Genomic DNA, 26,894 nt, shown 5'->3' with positions numbered 1-26,894 from the left:
GGGACTTTGAAAGTACAACTGACATTTTCCTATACCTTATTTTCTTATTTGAATGGAAACTTTGAAGGAAGAAAATTCCCCCAAGGGAGTTCCCCCAAGTTTCAAATAAGGGCTGCCATTCCAGAATTAAACTCTGCTTAAAATAAAAGTGCACCCAAACACAGGAAATAAAATTAAGACTATCGAGGGTCCCATTTGCTGACAATACACCCCAGTGAATAACATTGGATGTCAATGGCAGCCCCTTGCCTTTAATTCCCTCCCCCTTGAAACTCCCCCAGTGCCTACCTTACTAGGCCAAAATACTTCAATTTACTCAGCCTTTTATCCAAGGATTTCCATTACTTTCAACGTTTTAATAGTCAGCTACTATTTTACAGATACCATTTAAGCTGCTGTTTTTGATGCCCCAAGCTTGTTTTGTAAAGCCTTAAAAAGTTAACTTCATTTATACTCTGACTTTCTCCCCAAAGGGGACCCAAAGCGGCTTACCTTGTTCTTCCTTCCTCCAATTTATCTTCACAGCAATCCTGCGAGGTAAGCTAGGCTTAGAGTGTGTGGCTGGCCCAAGGTTGCCCAGTGAGATTCCATGGCAGAGTGAGGTTTCGAACCTGAATCTCCCACTTCCTAGTCCAACTCTCTAACCACTACACCTCAGTGGCTCTCAATATCAATTGGTATTGATCATTATTACATTGTTGTTTTTATGATTTTTTTTTTAGTCTTCGCGAGCTACTTCAAGCAGATTCCTGGAAGAGGACGGTGCAGAACTTTTCTAAATAAATAATTTGAGATGTAATAGAGGAAGATGTATGGGGCCCAGAGTCTATCTTAGAGGGGTTAATCTGCGGCAAAAGCACTGTTTTATGGAGCCATGGGAAGCCTTGGTGGTCCCTGGCCCCAAGGATGTCCGCTTAGCCTCGACCAGAGCCTTTTCGGTCCTGGCTCCCACCTGGTGGAACGCTCTGTCTACTGAGACCAGGGCCTGGCAAGACCTACTGTCCTTTTGCTGGGCCTGTAAGACAGAGCTGTTCCGCCAGGCACACGGCTGAGGTCTGGGCCTCCTCTGGCCTGAAACAACAAGGGGTGTATATAATCTAACCCTCTCTCCGAAGGCTGTCCACCATCCTGTTTTAGTTTGTAAGGCTGACTGTATAACTAGAAATATGTTTTTATTTTAATGATGTTTTTAAATGTTTTATGGAAATGGAATTTGTATTTTAATGGGTTGTGATCTGCCCTGAGCCTACTCGCAGGGAGGGCGGAGTAGAAATGTGAAATAAATAATTAAAATAAAATAAATAAAATAAAAGGAACCCCAAAGAGCTTGATGTGTTCCGTGGAGCTCTCTGGCAAGTCATTCAGAATCCCCTTTGTATTAACAAAACTCAGTTATCTTGCTCTTTCACTTCTGTTCCCCAGTCTGGTTCCCCCCCCCCTTGTATAGTTGGAGGACCCTGACCTTCATGGCCCAGGCTAGCCCAATCATATCATCTCTCGAAAGCTAAGTAGGGTCGGCCCTGATTAATATTTGGATTGGAGACCATCAAGTGAGTCCAGGGTCACTTTGCAGAGAAAGGGAGTAGCAAACCACCTGTTTGTCACTATAAGTTGGCTATGATTTGATGACACTTTAAACAGACAATTGGAGGGAGGTATTCATGATCATCCTTTTAAGCAAACAGCTGCAAGCTGCTCCAGTCTCTTCTCCTTTTAGCATGAGAGGCAGGTGGAAAAAAGCCCTATCCCCTGCTTATTGTGGAGGAGTTACAGTATTTGCCATTTGCAGAAGCTGTAAGGATTATCTGGGCACTTAAGCATACAGGTTGCTCTAACTCCCTTATCTCTGATGTGACAAGATAACCCCTTCCCCCCTCACCACTTGCTAGCAAGTAATCCGGTATGAATGATGTGCTGTACATTATGGTAATGTGTCCTTAGATGTTCCCAGTGCAGCCAAGGTAACCAAACTAGAGTTGGTCTCTGTGGCTCCCAAGCTTCAGTTCCTTTGGTGACTGGCCCTGGCTCATCACTGGCCGAGGCAGGGCAATTGGTTGTTATCTAATACATGTTTATCCAGGGAGCTCACGGCAGCAAATACTGTACTTTCCTGTGCTGTTTGAATCTCACAACAATCTTGTGAGGTAAGCTAGGCTGAGAAAGGGTGAGTAGCCTGAGCTCACTCAGCAAGCTTTGTGGCAAAGTGGAGATTTGAATCCAGGTCTGTTTGTACAGAACTCTTACCACTATGTCCAATTCCTTCAGCCATCACTTGAGCCCAAAGTTTGGGGCAAGGCCTGATCAAGTCTAGCAAATGACCCTGACTTTGTTTGTAAGCATGTATCCAACTAGGTATGGGCAATATTTAAAGTTTCATTTTTATGTTTTCATTTCATTTGCATTTAAATTTAGCTTCCTTTCCTGTCATTTTCGTTTTTCTAATGAATGTAACAAATGGAACTTTTTCAGTGTTTTTTCTTAATCATTTAGAAATGAATGCACAATTTCTGTTAAAAGTTCTGGTTGGTTTTGATTATTGGGAAAAAATTCAGTGTTAGTTACCCAGCTTCTGATTTCTGCTGACTTTCTCTTTAACCATTTTGGTTGCAAGACTTGTTTACTTTGCTGGTTGGAAAGCACAAGTATCAGTTTTGTGCCTATTGACTTTTCCTTCCTCCAACCTTCTTAAATTCTCTAAATCAGAGCCAGCAACGAAATGAATGACATTCATTAGTTTTTTCCTGTTTATTAATAGTACAACTTGTTTCCACTAACATAACAAATGTATGATGGGGGTGTACAATTTTTGATTAATCTGGAAACAAATCTACATCCCTAGAATGTATGAAGTGATGCTACAGGACTGCATAAATGGTGTACCAATTCACTCACCTTCCAGAGAATCTGAGCTTTCATTAAATTCTTAAGTGTACGGCTACAAAGGGATGCTTGGAAATGTGCCTGTCAAAAAATAAGTTTTCCATGGGTCGGTGGAATTCTGCACTGCAGTTTGCCTCTTTGTGTGGAATTCTACACTGTTGTTTGCTGAAGAAAGATCTCTTTGTGTGGTCATCAATGAAGCAAAGTAGTAAAATTGTGCATACATTAAGGAAATGTATTTCATCTGGGTAATTTATGCGGTTTGCAGATTTCAGCTTTTCTGGGTACAGAACTGGAATTTCCATAGCATAGAATATTTTCTATTAATTTTTTTTGTTTTAATTTTGGGGGCTGAACCCCATAAAGGCATACCAACATTTGCAGCCATGTTCTTATCGAGTTGTTCCAGTACTACATCCTCAGACTTGCAGCAGCTTTACAGAGTGTGAGGCAGAGAATGTCTCCCTCAGCCCTTGCTGCCTGCAATCTTCCTGCCGGAGAGGCCAGACATTAAAGCAGTGGCTCTGAGCCAAGCTACAAGTGACGAATGACACTTGCGCTCCACTTGAACAGGGAGGAATACATGTGAGTCTGTTCACTTGCCGTTCAAGTGTCATTTGTCACTTGTAGCTTGGCTCTCTGTCACAGTGCTCTGTGTCCTCTTCATGAGGCAGATTTCAATCCACCGCTCCACATCCAGTTAATAGCCATGAGATTGGTTGCAAAGTCTTGAGGCCGTTCCAGAAGCATGGAAATCTCGAGAACCAAACTTCTAGCCAACATTATCTGGAAACCAGATTGACTGCTGTCTTTTGTTTCTTTTCCCCTGAAATGTTTCTGGGTCTTTTCCAGTAAGAACTCGGATAGGAGAGATGGTGACTATTATTATAATTGATTCCCAGGTAATCAGAGGTGTTTGGTTTATGTGATAGAGAGATAAGTTGTGTTTGAGGTGTGTGTGTGGGGGTGTTACGAGGGGAGGGTTTATCTGCTGGCTTACGTGAATGTTCAATAAATGCCAGTTTCGGTTTCCTGACATAAACAATGGCTGGTAGAAAGGAGAAGGAGGGCTGTGTGTTGACAAGAGTTTTGTTGTTTTCGATCTGCTCGTGGCTTGATAGGTCAGTGCAAGGGGCCGAGAGACCACCCACATCGTTAGGTCAGCAAAACAGGTAATCTGTGGAAAAGCCCAGTCATTGAGTTTGCCTCTGGGTGTTGCAGTGACCTGAACTTGCTTTCCAAGCACAATTTCCTGAACAGAGAGAATGTTCTTAGTGAAGGTCCATTTCAAGATATGAACACGTGAAGCTGCCTTCTGTGGAGTCAGACCCTTGGATGTATCAGAGTCTGTCGTGTCTCCTCTGACTGGCAGCAGCTCTCCAGGGTCTCAGTTGAAGGTCTTTTCTCATCACCTACTACTTGATCCTTTTAACTGGCGATGCTGGGGATTTGGGCCCAAGACCTTCTGCACGGGAAGCAAAGGTGTTGTACTACTGAGCCATGGCTCCACTGACATGCCCTTGCTATTAGAGTCCCATGGTTACCCTGACAGCTGTGATGTCCTGACGCTGATCACACAAAGTGGACTTGGCATGGCCACTCCCTGCAAAAACCCACTTTGGTGGTCTTTCTTTTATCTCTGCTAATTTTTGGTGGTCTTTCTTTTATCTCTGCAAAATTAGCTAGGGTGCCCACTGTTAAGCTAAGTAACATTAAAGTTGCATAAGCCCTATCTTGCACCAGTACTAAACTAGGGAGTACAAATGTTTTCTTCTTTGGTCACTGTATCAGACTTGGGACAGATCCAGAACTAGCTATTTTCTTTTTCTTTCTTTTTCTTTTTCTTTCTTTCTTTCTTTCTTTCTTTCTTTCTTTCTTTCTTTCTTTCTTTCTTTCTTTCTTTCTTTCTTTCTTTCTTTCTTTCTTTCTTTCTTTCTTTCTTTCTTTCTTCCTTCCTTTCTTCCTTCCTTCCTTCCTTCCTTCCTTCCTTCCTTCCTTCCTTCCTTCCTTCCTTCCTTCCTTTCTTTCTTTCTACCCCATTTTTATCCCAAATGTGGACCACAAGTGGCTCACCACATTCTTCTGCACCCTGTTGTATCTTTACAACAACTCTGAAGTAGATGAGGCTGAGAGTTTGTGACTGGCCCAGGGTCACCTAGTGAACTTCCACAGCAGAGTGTGGATTCAAACCTGAGTCTTTCAGATTCTAGTTTGACACTCTAACCACTATGCAACACTGTCTCTCAGAGCTAAGTGGTAAGAGTATGTGTTTTGTACACAGCACCTCCAGTTAAACATTGTGATCATGGGTAGCGTGATTGGGGAAATCTCTGCCTGCTTGAGACTTTGAGGAACTACTGCCAATTGGAATAGACAGAATCGAACTTGATGGACGAATGACCCGACCATTGCCAAGCAAGCTCTTCCACTGTAATGGCCGTGCCTTGCTTGACCGATTCTCAGAAATCTTTTTGGTCTTTAAGATGCTACTGGACTTGAACCTTTCTTTTCTACTGCAGACCAACATGGCTATTCTCCTGAAACTATCTTCCCAGTAAACAGGCATAGTTGTGTGTGCAATATTGAATATTTCTTCTTACATAAAGTGCAAAACCTTTTATTTTTGTACAGCAACGAATAGTTTGATTTTAGATTACTGACGAGTGGGCTGATTTATTTTTGCAGTTGTGTACGAAATAGTGGAATTTACTGTGACTTTTACGGCGGATTAGACAGTTTTCTGGATGAGAGGTCCATCAGTGGCTACTATCTGTTGTGACTAAATGCAGTTTTTGTATTCGGAGGCAGTCAGCCTCTGAATTCTAACACTAGGAGGCAACTTACAGGGCAATGGGATGGCTGCTGTGTAAAACAGAATACTGGACTAGATGGGCCCCTGGTCTGATCCAGCATGACACCTCTGATTTTTACTGTATTGACCAGAATTGACCCAAAATTTAAGATGATCTTCTTAAAATACACAAAAAGGGTTTTAAAAAAAATTACTGTACATACTTGTATATGACTGTAAGATGATCCCCTCTTTTTCTTATTTGCATACTTAGAGAGACACTTTGACTTCCTTTGGGATAAACACAAAATATTGAAATTGCAGAGGGTACAAAAATACGGCTTGTTTTAAAAGGATATTTTGCATTAAAGATCAGTGGGATATCCCTTTCTGTGTTTTGTGGTGGGGGCAAGAGCCTTACAAAAGGTTTTAGAGATGGCAAATGACGTGGAAAGTGGAAAGGGAGGCTTCTGGAGGAGGTGCCGATGTGACCGTTAGAGGAAAAGGTAAAAACAGTGAAAGGGGGAAAACTGGGGCTTGGAGCAGGAGAAAGCGATTTTATTAAATACCAAATACTGGCCTTACACAACAGTTTGTGGAGACATCAGGACACAGTAGCTGCCCCCTCCCCGGCCTTCCCAGACAATAGGAGCATTCCCTGTTGGCCCAGTTTATACCAAAGTGGAGAGCAGGTTGAAAACCAACCTGCAGATCACAGGTTTTGGTTAGCTTGTATTGATTTATTTTAGAAATTTATCCCCCTGCTTTTCTTCCCCCAGCTGGAGACCCAAAACAGCTTACAATGCTGTTCTCTTCCGTTTTATCACAAACAACCGTCCTGTGTGGTTGGTGAGGCTGAGAGTGTGTGACCAGCCCAAGGTCACCCGATGAATTTCCATGGCAGAGTGGAGATTTGCACTTGGGTCTCCCCAATTTTAGTCTGGCCCTGGCGCTTCACCGCACTGGCTCTTTCTGTAGGCCTCTTTTACAGAGCTCAGCGGAAGACTCCTCTCTGCCAGTGGAAAGTGCTTGCAGAACTGGGTCCATGGGATCAAACCCATTTATGACATTTCAGAAATAAAATACGCATTTTTCATTCATTATGCATGGGATGTGGGAGCACTATTTTGCAAGAGTTTAACTGGTCTGGGAAGAATAATATTTGGATCCTGCTATGTTCCTTACAAAAGCTTTTGCGTCAGGCTTGCTGATCCAAGCAACTAGGCAACACTGCTCTTGATAATAAATGGGCTACTTGTATCATATATTCTTTTTCTGCTTTCTCCCTCAGCAGGAGCCAGGGGTGTCACTGGATAAATCTGCCAGCTACAAGGTGGCAATTGGCATTACCTTGGGCATGTAAGGAGGGCCAAGACAACTAAGCACTGATGTAACCCATTCTGCCCACCCCCTCATGATCTGCCTGGGTTCACAGAATCAGCATTGCTGTCAGATGGCCATTTAGCCTCTGCTTAAAACCTTATCAAAAGCCTTACTGAAATCTAGATAAACTATGTCTACAGCATTCCCCTGATCCAGCAAGGTAGTAACTTTCTCAGAAAAAGAGATAAGGTTAGTCTGACATGACTTGTCCTTGAGAAACCCATGCTGGCCCTTAGTAATTACAGCCATCCTTTCTAAATGTTCAAGGACTGACTGATGATTTGTTCTAAGACTTTCTCAGGTATAGGTGTCAAGTTGTCGGGTCGGTAGTTACCTGGATCCTCCTTTTTCCCCTTCTTGAAGATGGGGACAACATTTGCCCTCCTCCCGTCTTCTGGCACCTCACCTCATCTCCAAGAATTCTCAAAAATAATGAACAGAGGCTCAGAAATTACATCTGCGAGTTCTTTTAGTACCCTTGGGTGCGATTCATCTGGCCCTGAGGACTTAGTTCCATTTAAAGAAACTAGGTGTTTATGTACTACCTCTGTGCTGATCCTAAGCTGTAACTCCCTTCCTCCGTCATGTGTTCTGTTATTGGCATGTTGAGCACAATCTCCCTTGCACGGGAAGATTGAGGAAAAGTAGGAATTGAGCAGTTCTGCCCTCTCTTCATCGCCTGTTACAATTTCACTTCCCTGTCCCTGCAACGGGCCTACCATGTCCTTGCTCTTTTTCTTACTTTGAACATAAGCAAAGAACCCTTTTTTGTTGTTTTTAGCATCTCTTTCTAGCCTAAGATCATACTGAGCTTTAGCTCTTCTAACACTCTCCCTACAAGCATTGGTTATTTGTTTATATTCATCCTTGGTTATAAGGCCCTCCTTCCATTTCCTAAAAGAGTCTTTTTTTATTTCTCAATTCATTAGAAAGCTGCCTATGAAGCCACCGTATTAAGCTCCTCCCATTTTTCATTCTCATAGGAATCATTTGTGTTTGTGCTTTCCCTTTAACTGATGATGCTAGGACTCAAACCAGGTCTGCCACACTTTTTAAACTGCAGTGCTTCCTACTTTTCATAATGGGTGGAAGTAGTCTAAGCGATTTTTTGGCAAGTGGAGAGACGCTGGTTGCTCCAATGGAAGGAACAAGATGGATTGCAAATGCCAACTGATTCTTTCGGCTGAAATAATGTTTTGCTGTTTATTACAGCACCCAACTGTCAAAGCCTGCAAAGTTTATTTACCACTTTGGTGTGGGGAGAAATACTGCCTGAGTTCATGTGCTATACAAATAGAAACTCTGTTTAGAAAACACGGAATTGTTACCCCAGGGGAAGACGGTCCATTACCCTCTGCAAACACTTTCCCTCTTAGCTATAGCCAGGTGGCTTGGTTGGAGGAGATGCTGATGAAGGTGATGTTTTGTTTACAGGAGTATTGAGGCATGAATGGCGAGCAGGTGAGGAGAGGGGCGGCGCATTGTGGCAAAGCCTAGATCTCTGTTTTTTCATGGAGCTGCAAACTTTGCATGGGTTCAGTTAGGAGGATAATTGCTTGGGGTGATGAATTGGGTGGGATGAAAAAGAAATAATTAAAGATGAACTTTCCTTTGAGCAGCAAGTGGTTGCTTTTCTTCCTCTGAAAAATTTCATGCACATCCTTCTAAATCTCATAAAGATGTGTTTTTTCAGAATATGAACATTTATTTCTATTTTATCAGTTCCGCAGCAGCTGGTAAATTAAAAATTCTTGTAATGTCAGGCAGGGAGTTTTTACAGGTGTGCTGCCTTGATGCAGATTGCCTGTGCTAGCTTGATCTTGTCAGAGTCGGCCCTGGTCAGTATTTAGATGGGAGACCACCAATGAAGGCTAGAGTTGCTATGCAGAGGCAGGCCATGGTAAACCACCTCTGTTCATCTCTTGCCTTGAAAAACCTATGAAGGGACACTGTAAGTCAGCTGTAACTTGATGGCACTTTACATACACACACAGAGTCTTAGATCCAGAGGAGTTAGCTGTGTTAGCCTGTAGTTGCAAAATAGTAGAGTCCAGTAGCCCCTTTAAGACTAACCAACTTTATTGTAGCATAAACTTTCGGGAACCACACCTCTCTTCATCAGATGCATAGAGAGCTGTGGTTCTCAAAAGCTTATGCTACAATAAAGTTGGTTAGTCTTAAAGGGCTGCTCTTTACTATTTTATACAAAATGTGATTTCCTTGCAGGATTCCACTTCATCAAAGATGTTGGAAGAACAAACTTTATAGTTTGTACTTCTTAGAGAGGTAATATACAGGATGTTTGTAAGAATTAGAGAGCTGATGGTGGTGATGTGCTTTTTGAACATTCAGAATGCAAAATAAATGCCTAGTGGTAATTTTATTAGCAAGCTGCCAGCTACAAGAGGTGTAGCAATTACAGTGTCAGATTAAAAGAAGGAAGACCTGAGTTTGAATTTACTCAGCCCTGAAGGATGACTTCAGGGTGCTCACTATTTTTTTGTCTAGCCTACCTTGAAGGGTTCTTGTGCAGATAAAATGGAGGAAAGAGCTACCCTGAGATCCTATGAGAAAGTGTGGGATAAAACTAGTCTGGAAAAATTGGTATGGCAGAAACTGAAGCAGGGTGGGTTGGTAGATTATGAATATGTCCCTGTCCCAAAGACATTTCCCACAATTCCAATGATACACTTCCAAAACTGAACTGGGAAAACAAACACAAGATGGGTTCTTAACACCATTAAGATTATGTTCCCTCCTGTTAGGAGTTCACTGGCTCTTTTCAAAACTTAGCCCAATACTCAAATGGGTAGTAAAAAATAAATATTGGACCTTTTCCAGAAAACTGTCTTCTACAGTTGTCTCTCCTGTCCCTCCCCACATTTCTAATTTTAGGCTTTATTTCTAGAATATTTTTAAACCTGTGCATGTGAGCTATGTAAAGTATTTAATATTGCAGAGGTGTGTGTAGGAGTGAAAAGAATGAGATAGAGGAGGGGATCTTTCTCAATGCATGTTTGGATGCCCAAGAAGTATATTTTTGTTTCTATAATAAGAAATTGGGGGCGTGCCAAAGGATTTTGCTAAGGTGCTTGTGGGAACAGTGGCTTTTTTTTAGTTCTGAGGAGTAATTTGTAGCAATATCTGTCTGTCAGCAACAGGGGTTCCCAACTTGCAGGTACCATGGCACCCATTGACACTTTTTCAGGGTGCTTGCCGAGTGTTTTTAGGAAGTGAGCAGTGCCAAGTGGGGCTTTTGCCCAACAAGGCTTCTGATTGCCTATTGGAGATTTGATTGACTGTCCAGATTTTTAAAAGTGTTACTTTGGCAGCGGCACAAGGATCTTCACTGTGTGACTGCAGATAGCTGCAGCAGCCATGTATGGCTGGTTCCACCTCCTGTGGCAGCCATTTTGTGGCTGTGCTGCTCAGTATGCTGTGTCAGAATTCCAAAGGAGCCCACAGGCTCAAAAATGGTGGGGACCTTTGGTCAAGGATGTTGCTGGGGCTATTAATTTTAGGTAGGGTTGCCAGGTCCCTGTACCCCTCAGTACCTAACTTTAGGTGTTCCCTTGTGTGCACACAAAGGACATGTGTGCTTCTGGCCTGCATGATGACATCACTTCCGGGAAGTGATGTCATCACACAGTCCATGTGCCGCCCTGGGAGTGTTCCCACGCTCCACAGGGGGACTGAATTGGGCCCGATTCGGCCCAAATCAAGCCACTGCAGAGCATGGGAACGCTGCTGCGCTCTGCAGTGGCCCAATTTGGGTCAGATTGGGGGCGAATTGGGCCTGATTTGGCCAGAATCAGTCCTCAACTGGACCGCTGCAGTGCGCTCCTGTGTGCAGCGCCTTCTGAGAGCGCACTCCAGGAGGCGTGTTCTCTCCTGCCGGCCAGGTAAGCGGGGGCAAGGGAGAGGGTGGGAGTGGGGGATCCCCGCCCCAATGGGGGACGGGTAACCCTAATCTTAGGGCATGGTCCATTTTTCAGAAAATTGTAGGAATCTGGCTCTAAGTGGGCAGGAAGGAGGAATATAATTCTGTAAATAAATAAATCTGTGCTGAATTTGACTCTAGTTAATAAAAACCAAATTTTGGCTTGAATCCAGAAAACTGAAAACTAACTCCATATGCTCAAAGGAGCTTTGAATTTGCATTAAAAAAAATTGCTTGCCCATGCTCGACAGAAAAACACTTTACAGTCGAGTTTTTGTCTTTCAAGTGGAGGTTGCTGTGATATTCACCAATTCATTGACACTGCACAGTTGGAACACTTACCTGCAAAAGTGGACCCATGATATTTTGCACTGCTAGGCCAATGATGCTCTTCATATATATAAAAGGTCTTGTACAGGAGCATTCTGCACCATGTGCTGCATCTAACCTCCTCGTTAAAACGTGGGAAGGCAAAAAAAAAAAAGTACCGCATCTCAGGTGTTGCCAAATGCCTCTGGAAAATCTTGGCTTGATTAGAAAATGAATAGAAGGTAGAGGCAACCTCGCTCTTGGTAAGGCAGACCAAAGGGAGAGTACCACAATTATTTTATGCTAGTTGCTTCTGCCTGCTCAAACCTCGGCTGTGCCGCATCCAAAATGCCTTTTCCCTTCTTCACTCTCTCTGTTATATGCAGAAAGAAGGGATAAGTTAGCAGCAAGCACCAAATTTGTGGGGCCCCATATATATGAGAAAACAGCTGTGCATAGGTTATTATCTGTAATCATCCTGTTTGTGCATAATGTTCCCCGTTCACAAACACGGGGATCTCTTTAATCAGTAGGATGCCGATCAGAATCATGTTTGCATTTCGTATATGCAGTTAGCTTAATTGCATGAAATTGCGCACATTCAATTACTGGCTCTATTTTTTCCCCTTCTAATCAAACCACCAATAGTTCTGAACCTGCCTGTTAGGAATGCTTATCTGCAACAATGAATGTCTCTATTTGTTAAATTTTTATCCCACCCTTCCTCGGGTGGCATGTGTTATTTTCTCTCCCCATGCTATCAAAACAATTCTGGGGGGTAAGATAGGCAGAGAAAGTGTGTGTGTGTGTGTGAGAGAGCGAGAGAGAGAGAGGCCCATGGCCACCCAGTGATAGTTTAAGGGGCAGTTTCAACCGGGATGGGTCTCCCATGTACACCACATTGGGTCTGAGTATATAGTTTTACCCTTGGAACTGAAAAGTCTGTATATTCACAATGTTCCTTGATGTGCAAAATGCATTATTTACAAGCAAGCCTATAAATATCAGCCTTTAATGACCCTTTGTTTTATGGCTGTGTTTTGTTTAACTGCCTTTAGAAACATAGAAACATATAGCTGGAATGATCCTAAAGGTCATCTAGTCCAACCACCAGTGCAGTGCAGAAAATTTACACCTATCTCCCCCCCTCACCTCCCCAGCGCCCAGAAGGAAGGCAAAAGCCCTCCAGGGTCCCAGGCCAATCTGGCTTGGAGGAAAATCCCTTCCTGACCCCAAGGTGGCAATCAGCATTACCCTGGGCCACAAGAGCCTGGCACCATCTCATCCCTTCATGCACTCCCTCTTCCAGTCTGCATACAATCATACTGAATCATGGAATCATCATTCTTGTCAGTTGGCCATCTAGCCTCTTCTCAAATACCTCCAAGGAAGGAGAGCCCACCACCTCCCAAGGAAGCCTGTTCCACTCAAGAACCACTCTAACAGAGTAGACAAAGGGTCAATGAGATGGAGCCACTGGATCAGAGTTCTCTTTTTCCTTGTAGTTTTGCAGAAGCAATGAAGAGTCAGCCGAAACTGGAAGCTCTGGACTCCCTTCCTGGCTACTACTCCGGAGCTGGACTCATGGCAATAGGCATTATCTTTGTTGTCTCCAGCTTCCTTGCACTGGGCTTTGTTGGAACATTCTTGGGTAAGTCTAAAGTTGAAGCGAAGTTGATGCTCCCAATAAATTTGTTAGGTGCCGTATGAAAAGGTCCCGTAAACCAGATGTAATTTGCCCATCTCTAGTCTAGGCAAACAGTGGAATGGAAGGAAAGTCCTCTGTTCAGCAAAACAGTTCAACCTGAGCAATGGGTACTTTTGATTTATTGAATATCTGAAGAGGGATCTGAAAAGTAGAAGGGGCCCACCACATTTGGAGAGCCTGTGGGATGACACCAGAGCTGATGCATTGCCTGAGTGTCAGAGTGTTTTACGGCAGATGTGAGGCAGATGTGAGTCATCCCAGCGTGGATGACTGCCTTGGTTGTTGCTTCAGCTGAAAAGCAAAACAGGTGAGTCAGGATAAAGGCACACCTTCTCCCTGTGCTGTGTTTACGTGATGCTTTAAAGTCATGTACTTTGACTGTGTGCATTTGTTTTTGCCACCTATGAGGAGAGCTGAACTGTAACCCACCATGATGGTGTTGGTCTCATAAGGAATACAGAAAGAAATGTACCATCATGCCCCAGAGGAGTGGAAAAACTGGAAATATTTAGGTCTACGAAGTAAAGAAATAAAACAATACTTCAAAAAAGGGAGCTGTTTCACACCTGCTTTATATGAGACTAGATGTCCAGAGTCCAGAGACACTTTAAAGACTAACAAAGTTTATTCCTACAGAAGCTTTTGTGAGTCAGAGCTTGCTTCATCAGATGGATGAAGTGTTCATCTATTAGTTAGATGCATTTAGTTTTTAGGCTGTGGAGGTGCTGTGAGAGCATTGCAGAGTTGCCAACGGCGAGGTGGTAGCTGGAGAGCTCCTGAAATTACAACTGATCTACAAGTGACAGAGAGTAGTCTCCTTGGAGAAAATGACTTCTTTGAAAGGTGGCCTGTATAGCATTATACCCTGCTGAGGTCCCTTCCCTCCTGTACCTCACCCTCCCCAGGCTTCACTCTCAAAATTTCCAGAAATTTCACAATCCAGAGCTGGCAACCCTAGTGCATCATAACTCAATTGCACCTGTGTATAAATGCCTGCATGTGAACGCTAAGACATTGTGCGGCGTGTGCCTTCCCTATTTCACACAGTGTGGTTGCTCAGGTCTGTTTTGAATGGTTGCTAATGTATTGTGTGTTAATGAAAGTTAGCCAAATTGGGGAGATAATCCAGTCCACTAATGCACAGCTGCTTTCAATAAAGTGCGCTGCAACAGCAAAGACGGGCAAAAAGCACAGGTAGAGAAGAAGCATAGTGAGAGAAGTATTCCATGAGAGCTGAACACAGGGTTCCTAGGTCCCTGTACCTCCCAGTGGGACGGGGGGACCTGGGACTTGCCTTTTTTATTTCCTTGTATGTGTGCTTTGTGTGTGCATGCTTCTAGAGAGTCGTGATGACATCGCTTCCAGGAAGTGATGTCATCACACCAGCCACAGGCATGCAGTTTGCACGGGGCTAATTCTGGCCCATTTGGGGCCAAAATTGGCCCTAGTGAAGCACAGGAGCATGCCCGCAGCCGGTGCAATGACAACACTTTAGAAAGTGACATTGTCACGCCCCACCAGGAGTGCACTCAGTGTGTACTTTCTCAGGTTACCTGCCAATGGCGGGCGATTGGCAGGGGGGTTGTTACCTCGGCAGGCAATGAGGCAGACCCTCGGGAGATTGCCCTCCCCTGGCAGGCAACTGGTAAGCCTAGCTGAACAGAAGGCAGAATGCACTACAGCTCCACCTAGAGTTCACATAGACCAAAGATGCCCTGTATCAGTATTTATCCTATCTCATCCCATCTAGGTCTTAAAGCCGATAAGCTGATCGACCAGAAAAAGACAGCAATATACCTAAAAAGTTATTGCAGTTCAATATTGATTAAAAACAAACAACATTTAATTGCAGCAGCTATATATTTAAACACATCCAAAGTTGTATTAAAATCCAGGTCTGCTAACAGTCATTAAATGATCGTTAGAAGAGAAAACAGGCTTCTTATTCAAATGTGGATCCAGAAATTTTCTTCTCAGATCCGAATAAATTACACAGAAAAAGATGAAATGCTCAGTAGTTTCTATTGAAGACTTATCACAGATGCAAACTATGAATCTCTTTTCTTGGCCTGTAAATCGTCCATGTAAGACAGCAAGTAGTTCATTTTAGCATCGGGGGAAAAAATCTCCAGTAACATGGTACCGTTGGTAACTGGTATTGAATTAAATACGAATATCCAAAATACATGGGCGAGCATACACACCACTTCCCTTCCTGAAGACCACCCATTCTTCCACCAGAAGAAGGCTTGTAACCAAAATATGAGACCCAGTCTTCCCTAAAGCCAACAGAGAGTCACAATCCAAATCAAACGAGTTCAGCTTATCTATAAGCAGGTGAAGCCATCCAGGATTAAAAGAATCTAATACTGACAGTGAAACTAGTGATTTCTAGTACTAGTATTTACATTAATAAAATTGTTCATGTGCTATCACCTCTCCAACAAAGAGGAATATTTTCACCTGTGAAATGTTGCAGGAGATCCGGCGATACCAATTGGAATATCTGGATGAGTCAGTAGAACATGGCGGCTGGTTTCAAATTGAGCAATCAAGTGTTCTGTTTTCAAGGACCCAGTTAAAATTCCCAGCGACCCTTGTGCATATTGACTCGTAAATGTAGGCTGAACAGTTGGGAGTGGATGGAGAATCGCTTGTACTAAGCCAGTTCCCTATGCCCACCCAATTTCCTTCACAGTGGTGGCAGTTGAGGCCTCTATTTTACATCTGTCGGATATCTTCTTTGAGCTCATGTAGGCCCATTTTCTTTCTTGAGTGCGGGCTAATTTTTTTTCCTGAATAGTCAGTGGGACGGCTCCCCAGTATTTCCTTCCTCATTGTTACGCTACAATTGGAGCTATTGTGCCAAGGCTCGGCACTCCCGGGAATCCTAGTTTTTTAACGCTTCGTTTTCACCACGCAGCTTGGCCTATTTTTCCACTGTGCTTTGCAGTGAATATGTACTTTGAAGGAGGTAATGAGGTTTTCGTGGCAGGGGAGAGGGAGGAGGGAAAGGGTATGTGTACGAGTCCATCTGCTTCAGGTCAAGATTTTTTTTTTCTGGCAACCAATTAATGACATGAATGGAAAGGAACCTGCTGAAATTTCATGTCTTGGCCTAATTCCGTTTGTATGATTTACAATGCAATCCTAAGCAGAGTTACACCAGTCTAAGCCCATTGATTTCAATGGCCTTAGACTGGAGTAACTCTTCTTAGGATTGCACTGTTAGACTTACTAATGAGAAAGGACAAGAGATGAATGGTCCACTCAGGGTCTGAGGCAATTGGGAAAGATTTAGTATACTCCATGTTTCCTTGGTAGGGCCATACAGATAGCTTCAGTTCCACAACTGAAGCGACACTAAGGTTTTCAAACTCCAGGTAGAGCCTGCAGTTCTCCCAGAATTAACATGAATTGCCAGACTACAGCAATAAGTTCCCCTGGAGAAACCACATAGCCTGAGAGTCTCTTTACACAAGACATCTTACACATGGACGCTCAAGTGTAGGAAGACGCAATGTTAGCCAGGAGGTGTAGTTTAAAAAGACAGCTGAAGGCTCTGTCAGTTTCACCTCTCTACATGAGAGTAGTTTAAAAAGACAGAGCCAGCGGAGATCGCTCCTCAGAGAGTTTGTTAATTTTATCTTTGCCTCCCAGAAAGGGAGGTGAAATTGACAGAGCCTTCAAGGAGGCAAAGATGAAATTAACAAACCCTCTGAGGAGCGATCTCCGCGGCTCTGACTTTTTAAACTCTCTGTGATGCGGAGAGGTAAGCTGCTATACTGCAGCCTAAGCTCTGTTCACGACCTGAATTTGATCCTGGTGGAAGCCAGGTTCACATAGCCGGCTCACGGTTGACTTAGCCTTCCTTCCAAGGTTGGTAGAATGAGTACCCAGTTTCCTGGGGGTAAAGTGTAGATGACTGGGAAAGGCAATGGCAAACCACCCCCTAACAAAAAGTCTGCCAGGAAAACGTGATGTGACGTTCCCCCATGGGTGAGTAATGACTCGGTGCTTGCACAGGGGACTACTTTTACCTTTTACCTCCGAGCTAACATTTTGTCTCCTTACACTTGAGCATTCCCGTGTAAGATGTCTTGTTGTAGAGAGAATCTAAGAGAAATGAAAATCCTAGAGTTGCTTCAAAGAGTAGAAGTTATGGGTCTTCCATTTCTCCTTTGGTGTACCATAGAGACTAAGACAAACTAATGAGCATCTTGAATCAGGTCTGAAACCAAAACACTTTTCCTCTGTCATTCTCTTTACGATCTTAACCCATTTGACTTATTGCTGTGGTACAGTCATATAGGGTGTAATGGTTAGTGTGTTCGGACTAGGGTCAGGGAGGCCCAATTTCAAATTCTCACTTGCCGTGACACCCAATGATCATTCTCTCTCAGCTCAACCTACCTGGATGAATACTTGTCAGAGATGCTTTAGGCTGATCCTGCACTGGGCAGGGGTTTGGACTAGGTGGTCTGTATGGCCCCTTCCAATTCTATGATTCTATGATACCTCACAGGGCTGCTGTGAGGAGAAAACAGAGAAGGGGACAACCACATATGCTGTGCTGTGCCCCCTCAGCAGAAGGGCTGGATGCACTAAAAAAATAATAAATGTTACAAAGTGCAGTCAGAAAGTTGCCCACTATGTCTAACAACTTCTTGTTCTCTTCCCTTCTTTTAAAAATTAACATTCAACTTCATGAAGAGTTTGATGTATTCCAGAGCTTGTGTGGTCCTTTGTGGTTGTTCTGGGGTGTTCTAGTAAAGGCATTATGTTCCCTGTTTTTCCCCACTAATGGCCCAACCCAGTTGCCTGCAATTTTTGAAAGAACAAAGCAGGCAACTGACTTTTCCTTGCTTGTTTATCCACATACGCACACCCCGAGTCTGACTTCAAAAGAGCCTTGTATGATGTTCTGGAATTCAGAAAGGGATAAGAGATGCAGTATGTACTATTTATATGGGGAACAACACCTGGAGCACGAGTGGAGCATAGTGAGGAAGGTAAATTGATAGAGAGGAAAAGGGCAATTTCCTTGCCACAAAATGAAATAATGGATAGTCCGTTGAGAGCATAGCAGAGGGAGACATCTCCAGCGATGTCAACTGCATGTCATTCGGGCTGTGCCCGTAATCAGGTTTTTGCGTCAGTCGGCCTATAAGGAATAGGGGTTTTAATGACCAGCTGTGCCTCCTCGTTCTTTCAGCAACGGCATCAGAATGCCGCTTTCAGACACTGTGTAGGCATGCAAATTTCTCTTTTCATGGGAAAGAACTCATGTCTACCCACAACCACCAGACCCAGAAGTGGAAGCCCCCCCCCCCCCCGAAAGGGCACTCCTTTGGAAAGTGCACCAGTTTTTCTTGAGATATATCCTTGTTATAGAGACCAAAGGAAGGGCCAGTGGACAGGGCACAGAGACCTGAGGTTTCCTCATAGAACCAGAATTCATAGATTTGCTGTCTCTGGATATGGTGATCTGGAGGGGCCACAAAGCCATTCCAGTAACAGAGTCTTTTTACATCATTTCAGAAATAAAATAGGTGCTTTTCTTTCATGACTTATAGGTTGAAGGGGAGGGGCTGTGTCTCAGTGGCAGAGCATCAGTGGCAGTGGCATGCAGAAGGTCCCTGGTTCAGTCCCTGGGATTGCCAGTTAAAAAGGTAGCAGGTGGTGTGAGAGACCTTGATAGGCCATTGGTCTAGTTTGGTCGAAGGCACCTTTATAGGATGCGATGCATCTTCTGCTGGATTCCCATGTATCCCTGTGTCCATGGATTCTGTCCTCTCCCCTTCCCTTTCGGTCTCCTGAACTCTGTGTTTCTGGCCCCAAGCCATCCCACCACCACCAAGCCCTTTTACCTGTTTTTTTGGGCAGGGGGAGCAGTGTCAAGGTGGCAATTTATCTGCTGTAAGCTTAAGTTCCTGAGATGAATTTTTTTTAAAAAGAAGACTGATCTAAGCAAATAAATACAGATGAGAGCATTGATGATCTTTTTCTCTGAAGCTGCGGTAGGGTGCTCGTGAGTTAAGAATCCCAAAGTAGTTTAGGTTTCAAAAGCCTCCACAGAAATTATGGCCTTGCCGTGAGTCATGTCACCACCTCTGCCCTTTGTTTTTTTACCCCCTGCAAAACAAAAGTTGACTCCTCTGCAAGGTTATGCAGGGAGCTATAATTGACATTAGCAAAGTGTTTTGCAATCACGGTTCTGAAAGGCACTGCAGGAAGAATCAAGTGCTATAGTTTATTGGCATTACTCCGTGGGTCAGGATTGCAATTTCCGTGGCCTCACACAGTGCCCTCCCCCCAAGCTGTTTGAACTTCCAAGAATGATCAGCCCCTGTCTGATTTCTTTTCCCCTGGGCAGTTGCCATCAGCCCTTAAGTGGGATAATGACCCAGCTGAAAAAGTTTTCCTTCTCAGAAGAATTTTTGCTGTTGCCTAGCAATCGCTGTGGTGGCCTGCTGACTCATGCTTTTGCAAGTGATGTTGGTTTTGTATTTTGCTGTTGGAATGCTGTAAGAGACCCTAATACCCTTTTGTTTCACCAGGCTCGTTTTGATTACTTTGGCTTTGTGTTGGGGGGGAGAGGGGGTCACTTTTTTCCTACTTAAGACAAGAGGTGATTCCCTGGCACTGGCCAGTTGGCACCCATTTCACCATTGCAGTTAGAGTGTCTGTTGAGAACTCGGTGGACTAGGGTTGCCAGCTCCAAGTTAGGAAATTCCTGGAGATCGGGGGCGAGAAACCTGGAGAAAGTGCGGTTTGGGGAGGGAAAGGGCCTTGGCATGGCAAAATTCCATAGACTCCACCCCCAGAAGTAGCCATTTTCTCCAGGTGAACTGATCTCTGTGGCCTGGAGACCAGTTGTAATTCCAGGAGATCTCCAGCCACTACCTGGAGACTGGCAACCCTAGGGTGGACTCAGATTCAAATCTGTTTTCGAATCACTGGGTGACCTTGGGCTGGTCACCTCTCAGCCTAGCCTACCTCACAGAGTTGTTGTGAGGATAGAATGGAGGAGAGGAAAGCCATGTACTTGATCTCCTTGGAGGAAGAGAGGGATAAAAATGAGGGAATACTCAGGGAAAGAATTTGGAAGATGACTCGAGCGGGAGGAGACAATCCTTGAGGTATCCTTGTACCATTCAGAACTTTAATGATCAAACCCAAGACTCTCAATTGGGCATAGAACAAACTGAAAACAACTGCAGTGGTTTTAAAACTTGCAGTAACAAGTCATTTACCCCTCTCAGCAGGAATAATCTGGAGCAGTTGTCATTCCTGAACATTTTTCCAAAGCAGCCTGGTGTTGAGTACGTAGTGCGATAGTCCAGTCTGGAAGTCACCAGAGTGGATATGACTGTGGCCCAGCCCTTCTTTTAAAGGAATGGATGACTTTGGGTTTAGACTGGTCAAAAAGGCTGCTGGTCACTGCAGCCTCCTGGACATCCAAGCTGCAAAACTGAACTGAAGATCTCATTCTAAGTGCAAACCTATCCAAAATAAGCGGTGACCCCCTCCTTGTGGAGCTTGGTTTGTACTGGGGAAGGGCGTTGATGTTGCTTTTGGAATAAAGTCCACATGAAGCTTGTTACCTTAGGAAAGAAATAAAAGTCCTTATTGTACAGGAACTCCATGATTTGGTAGGAAAGGAAGAGAGAACATTCTCTCTGTTTGTCTAGGCTATAATGGAGAGAGATTACAGAGCGCCTCATGGCAGTCAGTAAAACAAAAAGGAAGAAAAGGGAGTTAGAGTAGCATTGAGCAGACAAGTGGAAGGATACAGGAAATTGACTCGTCTGGCTTCACTAGCTCTATTGCCCCTTCTGAAGTACTGGTGTGCTCTGTACAAAGAAGCATTGCACAGTTTTACACATCCAACAAGATCCACTGCGTCCCCGGCCAACTGTGCTTCCATCTTGTCTGCATTAAGTCTCGGTTTGCCATTTCCCACCAGCGCCTTACTTGACTGTGATAGACTACCTCACATTCTCTCTTTTAGAATCAAATTGTGGGAGCCGTGGATTTCCATTGTAACAGCACTTGTGTTGACCTTTTATTCGCATGGCATCTCTCCAAATGTCGTTACTCTGCCTTAACCCTTGATAATAATAAGACTGGCAATAAATGTTAATAAATACACAAACATGTCTGTCAACTGCTCACACGGTTCTCACTGGCATGTTCTCACCTGCTCCTTTTGCTGGATAGGCCTTCTTCCTGAAATATTGTGTGAATCATCCAGCAGCCCTGTCTTGCTGGCAATGGGTTATCTGCTAAGTTATGCCAGGAGCCAGAGCAGAGAGAAGACAGGAGGAATGGGAGGTTACCATGAGGAAGGCCTGGTGTGCTCTTTGAGAAATGTGTTCTGGAGAAGAAAAAAACAAAGCGGTGCAGAAGCAAGAATGGTCCATCAGCAAACATTCCTGAGGTCACATGCTGGTAGTTAGCCAAACTTCCAGGATCTCTCAAGCATTGGAATGAAAATGAAACAAAGGACCCACGCTCCCTTGTGAAAGGGCACGCCGGTCTGAACAAAACCAGCCAGCGTTCGAGTTGGCCAGAGTAAATGCAAAATACCAATTGTATTACATGCAAAAGTAATAGTAAAGGTCATGTGAATTTATTCCACTTCACTCAGATTCAAATTTCTTTGGAGCTGGAGACTTTCCCATTCTACCAATGGAAACATCTACAGCAGTCAGTGTAGAAAAAAGCCTGGTTCTGTTGTCACCAGGACTGAGAAATGGAACCAGGAGCAGGGTTATGCGGATGAAGGGGTGGGTATATATGATCTGAGTTCTGATTGGCTCCCATTGAACTCCAGTATAAATAATCTCCCCTGGTTTAGAGGAAGACGGATTGGGCAGAGTAAACATCGCTGTCCCTGACCCAAGGGGCCAGGAGGGAAATAATTCCAAGTCTTAATAGGGTCTTGGGAGCAATGCCTGGTGAAGGGCAGAATTTGTGGAGGATGTATGTGACTTTCAGGTGACACTCCAGGATACCTCCTGTAACCTCTATTGCCTTTACCATGGAGACCAGGGGAAATTCCTAGACTGTCACTGTGTGGAGGCATTTTTTTCTTCTGCTCTTCAGTTCCTTGGGGCTAGTAATTGCCCTGCCCCAGGTGGGTAAATGGGAAGCCTAAGTTCTGGGGAAAGGAAATTCAACAAGTGAGTAACCAGGTCTACCTCTCCCCCCAGTACATTACCATTTTTTGTTCTGTGTTCCCTTTACATGAGTAAGTGACATGAAAGGGAACAGACCCTTCTCTGTGGCGGGTTCTAGACCAGCAGTCCCCAAACGTTTTGAACCTGCAGACACATTTGGAATTATGAGAGTGGGTAGTAAGTGCCACCCCAAAATGGCTGCCTCAGGAGATGGAGTCAAATGGAATAGCTCCTTCCGCACACTTCCTGGGAAGAAAGAAAACCTGAAGGCGAAATGGAAACACTGATTAAGAAAAGCCTAGGTGCTTACCAGTCGCTCCTGATCCTCCAGTGGAAAATCCTTTCATTCGAAAGAGCCAGTAACAAGCTGTGCCTTACAATGGCCCCACTCACTTTATGAACAGCTTAGTAGGTGCCAGGGGAAATATTGCAGATGACATTGCACCCAAGGGCACCGCATTGGGAAACCCTGTCCTAGGCTTTGGAACTCCCAATGTAATCAGTCCCATCTCTGATAGTTCAAACTGTCCTTTTTTCATTAGGCATTGGGTAGTATCCGGTCTGAATTTTCTTCCTATTTATATTTGGATTTTTTTTTCTGCATTGCTTCTAGCCTTTAAAGATTTCTTTTGCTGAGTTGAGTTGGGTGTTGATTTTAGTGCAGATTTTTGTTGCGTGTCATGCATCAAATTTTCCTTTCCTGTTTGTTTGTTTCTTTGGGAGCTATATTGGCCAAGAGATGAGATAGGATTTTTAAAGGATGTTTTTAAAAACAACAACCCTGCATTGTCTTTATAAACCCAGCTTATGCACACACACCGCTTCATGGGAAAGGCTCTTGATCTGCTATACTGTTTCGCTGTTGGAAGTAAGCAGCTCTTGCTCTGGCGTGCACCTGAGTGATCCGGAGCACCTCCTCCATCTTGGAGCCAAAGAACATTCCATTCTTTCAGCTAACCGGACAGGGGTTTGGGTGGAGACTGCATTTGGAGGGAATGGAAGCTTGAGGAAGAGAAAGCAATCTTGATGTCACAAATTGTGTTGCCCAGAAGAAAAATGCAAAATGTGTTCTCTTCATACACAGGCATCCCACTTACTCCTCTCATATCTGACTAACAAAATTTGGGGCAGGGTATGAACTTCCGTGAGTCATCTGATAAAGTGAGCTGTGACTCACGAAAGCTCATACCCTACCACAAATTTTGTTGGTCTTACTGGACTCTTGCTATTTTCTCCTCCCATATCACTTGACTTAAAGATTCCATTTTCTTTTTAAAAATTTGTTTCCACACTGAGCCACATTTGGCTCAGGAGCCATCAATTATAGAGCCCGTGGCCTAAATGTTTGGGCTGTGAGCCTGCGTTAAACCTCACTCTACCTGGTGTTTGGCCATCTGCTACCCCATCAGTAGGGGAATAACAATACAGGCCTACCTCACAGGAGTGTTGGAAGACAAAATGCTATGAATCAGTTTAGTTGCTTGGGAAATGGTGTGTCATTGCTAAATGTTTATGATGTTGCTAGTGGACTTTTTCATTCGCGAGGGTCTTTGAGAAAAGGCTGGAGATTCTGTATGCTGTTCCGTGCAAATGCTAGTTAGCATTTCTATGCATCCTTGCCTTTAATCCTTCCATGTACATTATTTCCAGGTGATTACTTTGGGATCCTCATGGAGGCCAAAGTGACCTGCTTCCCATTCAGCGTATTGGACAACCCCATGTACTGGGGCAGCACCACCATCTACCTGGGATGGTCCATCATGTGAGTTCTGGCAATTACTCCGTCCTTTATTGTCTCTTTGGGACTTGCTAGCTAGTTCCTTGGGTGTCTTTGGTAGCTCCTAAGGCCACTGCAAAAAGCTAGACTACTTTTGGTGTGGGGAGGGTTACTTGAATTCCCACAAGGCACTCCACATTTCAGTATTTATTCTCCTAATTTATACCCAATAGAGGCTGGCAGCATACCTCCCTTCGCCATTTGATCCTCACAACAACAACCCTGAGAGGTAGGTTATGCTCAGAGTGTGTGACTGGCCCAAGGTTCCATGGCAGAGGGGGGATTCAATCTTGAGTCCCCCAGATCCTAATCTGACATGCTAATTCCTTCACCACACTAGTGTAAATATTTTCATTGTATTTGCAGTTCAATAAATATGTTCTTGCCTTTAGATAGGATTTTCAGAGTTTTTGCTAGTGTTACATTTTTTTTCTTTATTCAGTTAGGGTTACTCTCAAGAAAGGGAGCACAGGATTGCTGCCTTAGAAGATGAGTGGTTTTTATCAAGTGGGATTGAGTGGGTTTGCAGCAATTTCTGTGATCCAAGGCTCATTAATCTGTTCTTGAGTTTAGAACTCTTAATTGTTTTCTGTGGCTTGAAACCAAAAAGAGCTTTTACTGTTGTCCAACTCATGCCCATTCTGAGATAGCAGATTTTTCTGCTACATTATATTTTCTAATACCTGGTCCAGTTTTCACTGGTTTTTTTTAAAACAACAGATTCCTGCATTTTCTAGACCATTTTCCCCATAGCCCAAAGAGACTGTAGTTGCTACTTCATTAGGAAAAAAATATCCAAGCACAACAGTGGGAAGTGCTTTGTTTTAGAATCCAGTTGGGTGCCTGGGGTGGCAAGGTGACATCATCCTGAGGTTTTCCTGTTCTCTCACTGGGCAACTATCCTTCGTGGTGCAGAGTCTTCTGCAACATGCAAGCTTTAGCTGCCCTTTGCTTCCTTTCCTCTCCCGAGCTTCCCCCTTCAGTGGCCAACTGGATATTTAAGCCACTGGGAAAGTTCCCAGAGAACAGTCTATCCCTGTGCTCCTCTATCAGAGGCCTCTCCAGCCCTGTTCTCCCTTCCAGGGTGCTTTGGGGGCTGATGCAGAATAGCAACCTTGGAATACAAGAAACTGTATTTTGTTCGGCTTGGCCTCCCAGGCTGTCCCTAGCCTCCATTTCACCTTTGGATTCCTACTGATGGAAGCATCTGAAGAAGATCGCTCTGACTCTCAGAAGCTTGCATCCTGAAAATCTCGGTGTCTAAGGTGCCACTAGACTTAAATCCTCCTACCGATGAGAGTCTCTTTTCCTGGTGTAACCGTGATGCAGCCACTACCAGATTGCCCATGTTTACATTTGGGTATTTTCAGCCATGCTGAGGAGTCAGCCGCAGTGCTGTTATGCCTCATTGTGGGATGCCACAGTCTTCCAGATCCCTTTTGGTAGTCACCGGGAGATTGAAACCAAATCCCCTAGACTCCCAGCCGATCCAAGAGCGTTGGCAAATTTGAGCTATTTGGTGCAATGTTTTGGTCAGAAGCTGCCCATTTTCTATTTGGGAAAATTGGGATTTAAATATTTTCTATAAATTTTGCAGAGTTGTTCTGGCTCCCAAGATCTTGTTCATCTCTCTGACCACCCTGTTTAGTCATTCTACAACTCCCCATAAAGTTGGAGCAAATACTGAGCTTCTCTAAAAGCAAACATTTCTCAAGTCAACTTGCATGGAACAAATCTCCTCCAGAAGGGTGAGGCCTCATCGTTTCTCCTTCATGGAGAACAGGTGTAATGGAAAGATCAACAGCAGAAGTCTGGCTTATGCTTAAGAATTGGCTAGATGATGCCAAAGGATACCACCAGTGAACAGCAGATTGCAATAGTGCAAAAGGCCAGCTGAAGCGCATCGAACCTGACAGCAGCACGGAGCTGCACTCTTTAGAATAAGCAATGCTTCGGTTGATGTTGTGCAAGAAATGAATAGCGTTGTGGTGGCACGCAGCAATCAGTTGTGGGCTCTTTGTCATGTCTTAATCTATAAAAGCCAGTTCCCAAGGTCTCATCACATTACTGGGTAACCAAAAACGAAGTCCAGAATTCATATTTGGAAGCAGCTATGCACATAGGAGCAGGCTTGGTTCTTAACACCTTACTTTATGGTTCACAGCCCTTGTGTCATGTCTGGGTCTTCCATGCAGACATATGATGCACAGTCCCAGTTGCCATGTGCATGCTGACCCTGATTTGGATTGGGGCCATGGCATGTGGGAAGAGGGTCTTAAGCTTCCCCTCACAGTGCCATTGTTTTTACTGTGCTGAGGGTGTTAGTTGCCCCATGGGGGAAACCTACATGTACTCCACAGGTATACGTGGTTCTCCCAACTGGGCAAGTAGTAATTTAACAGGGATATTTCAGTTAAATTCAGCACACGCAGGAGGGGTGAGGGCTATAACTCCACTCTCCTTGCACTGTGGTTCCAACCCAAATTGGGCCCCCACACATTTGGGAATTGAGTTCCTGATGGGGAAGTTGCAGTGCACATCTGATAGGAATTCCTTGTGGTAGACCCAGACACGGCACAACTGGATAGCACGGCTTCCTCTGGGCACTTCTGGTTGGGCATTAGAGCTCTGCCGATGCTATTTTTTCTCTCACTTCCAGGCTTCTGTTATGTGAACACCCACCACCCATGTTAACTCTCATGTCTGTGTGTTTATACAAACAAGTGCATGCAAGCAGCTCATAGGAGCACCAGCACTCATCCACTACTGCCTAACAGAAACAGAATTTTGTGAGTTTGTCACAATAACAGGCTGGACGACACGCGTACGGCCCATTTTGGCCAGGGCTGATCTCACTGTCGTCACCATGACATCCAAAAGCCAAGGCTGTTTCCATTCGCTGCATGAGAACATGTCCTGTA

The 26,894-nt window shown here is 44.2% G+C and overlaps 1 protein-coding gene across 3 annotated transcripts in view; it reads left to right on the top strand.

The window, feature by feature from the left end:
* PEMT (phosphatidylethanolamine N-methyltransferase) overlaps window positions 1–26,894 on the top strand; it is a 77,704-nt gene that overhangs the window by 39,257 nt on the left and 11,553 nt on the right. For all 3 annotated transcript variants that reach the window (XM_054994726.1, XM_054994728.1, XM_054994725.1), the window contains exons 4-5: window positions 12,809–12,954; window positions 23,847–23,958. In XM_054994726.1, coding sequence (XP_054850701.1) covers window positions 12,809–12,954; window positions 23,847–23,958 — 258 coding nt within the window. The remainder of the gene's footprint in view (window positions 1–12,808; window positions 12,955–23,846; window positions 23,959–26,894) is intronic.

The sequence above is a fragment of the Eublepharis macularius genome, chromosome 12, assembly GCF_028583425.1.
Source record: "Eublepharis macularius isolate TG4126 chromosome 12, MPM_Emac_v1.0, whole genome shotgun sequence".
Classification (NCBI taxonomy): Eukaryota; Metazoa; Chordata; class Lepidosauria; order Squamata; family Eublepharidae; genus Eublepharis; species Eublepharis macularius.
The sequence above is the reverse complement of the archived record's forward strand: the minus strand, read 5'-3'. Positions and strand labels throughout refer to the sequence as shown.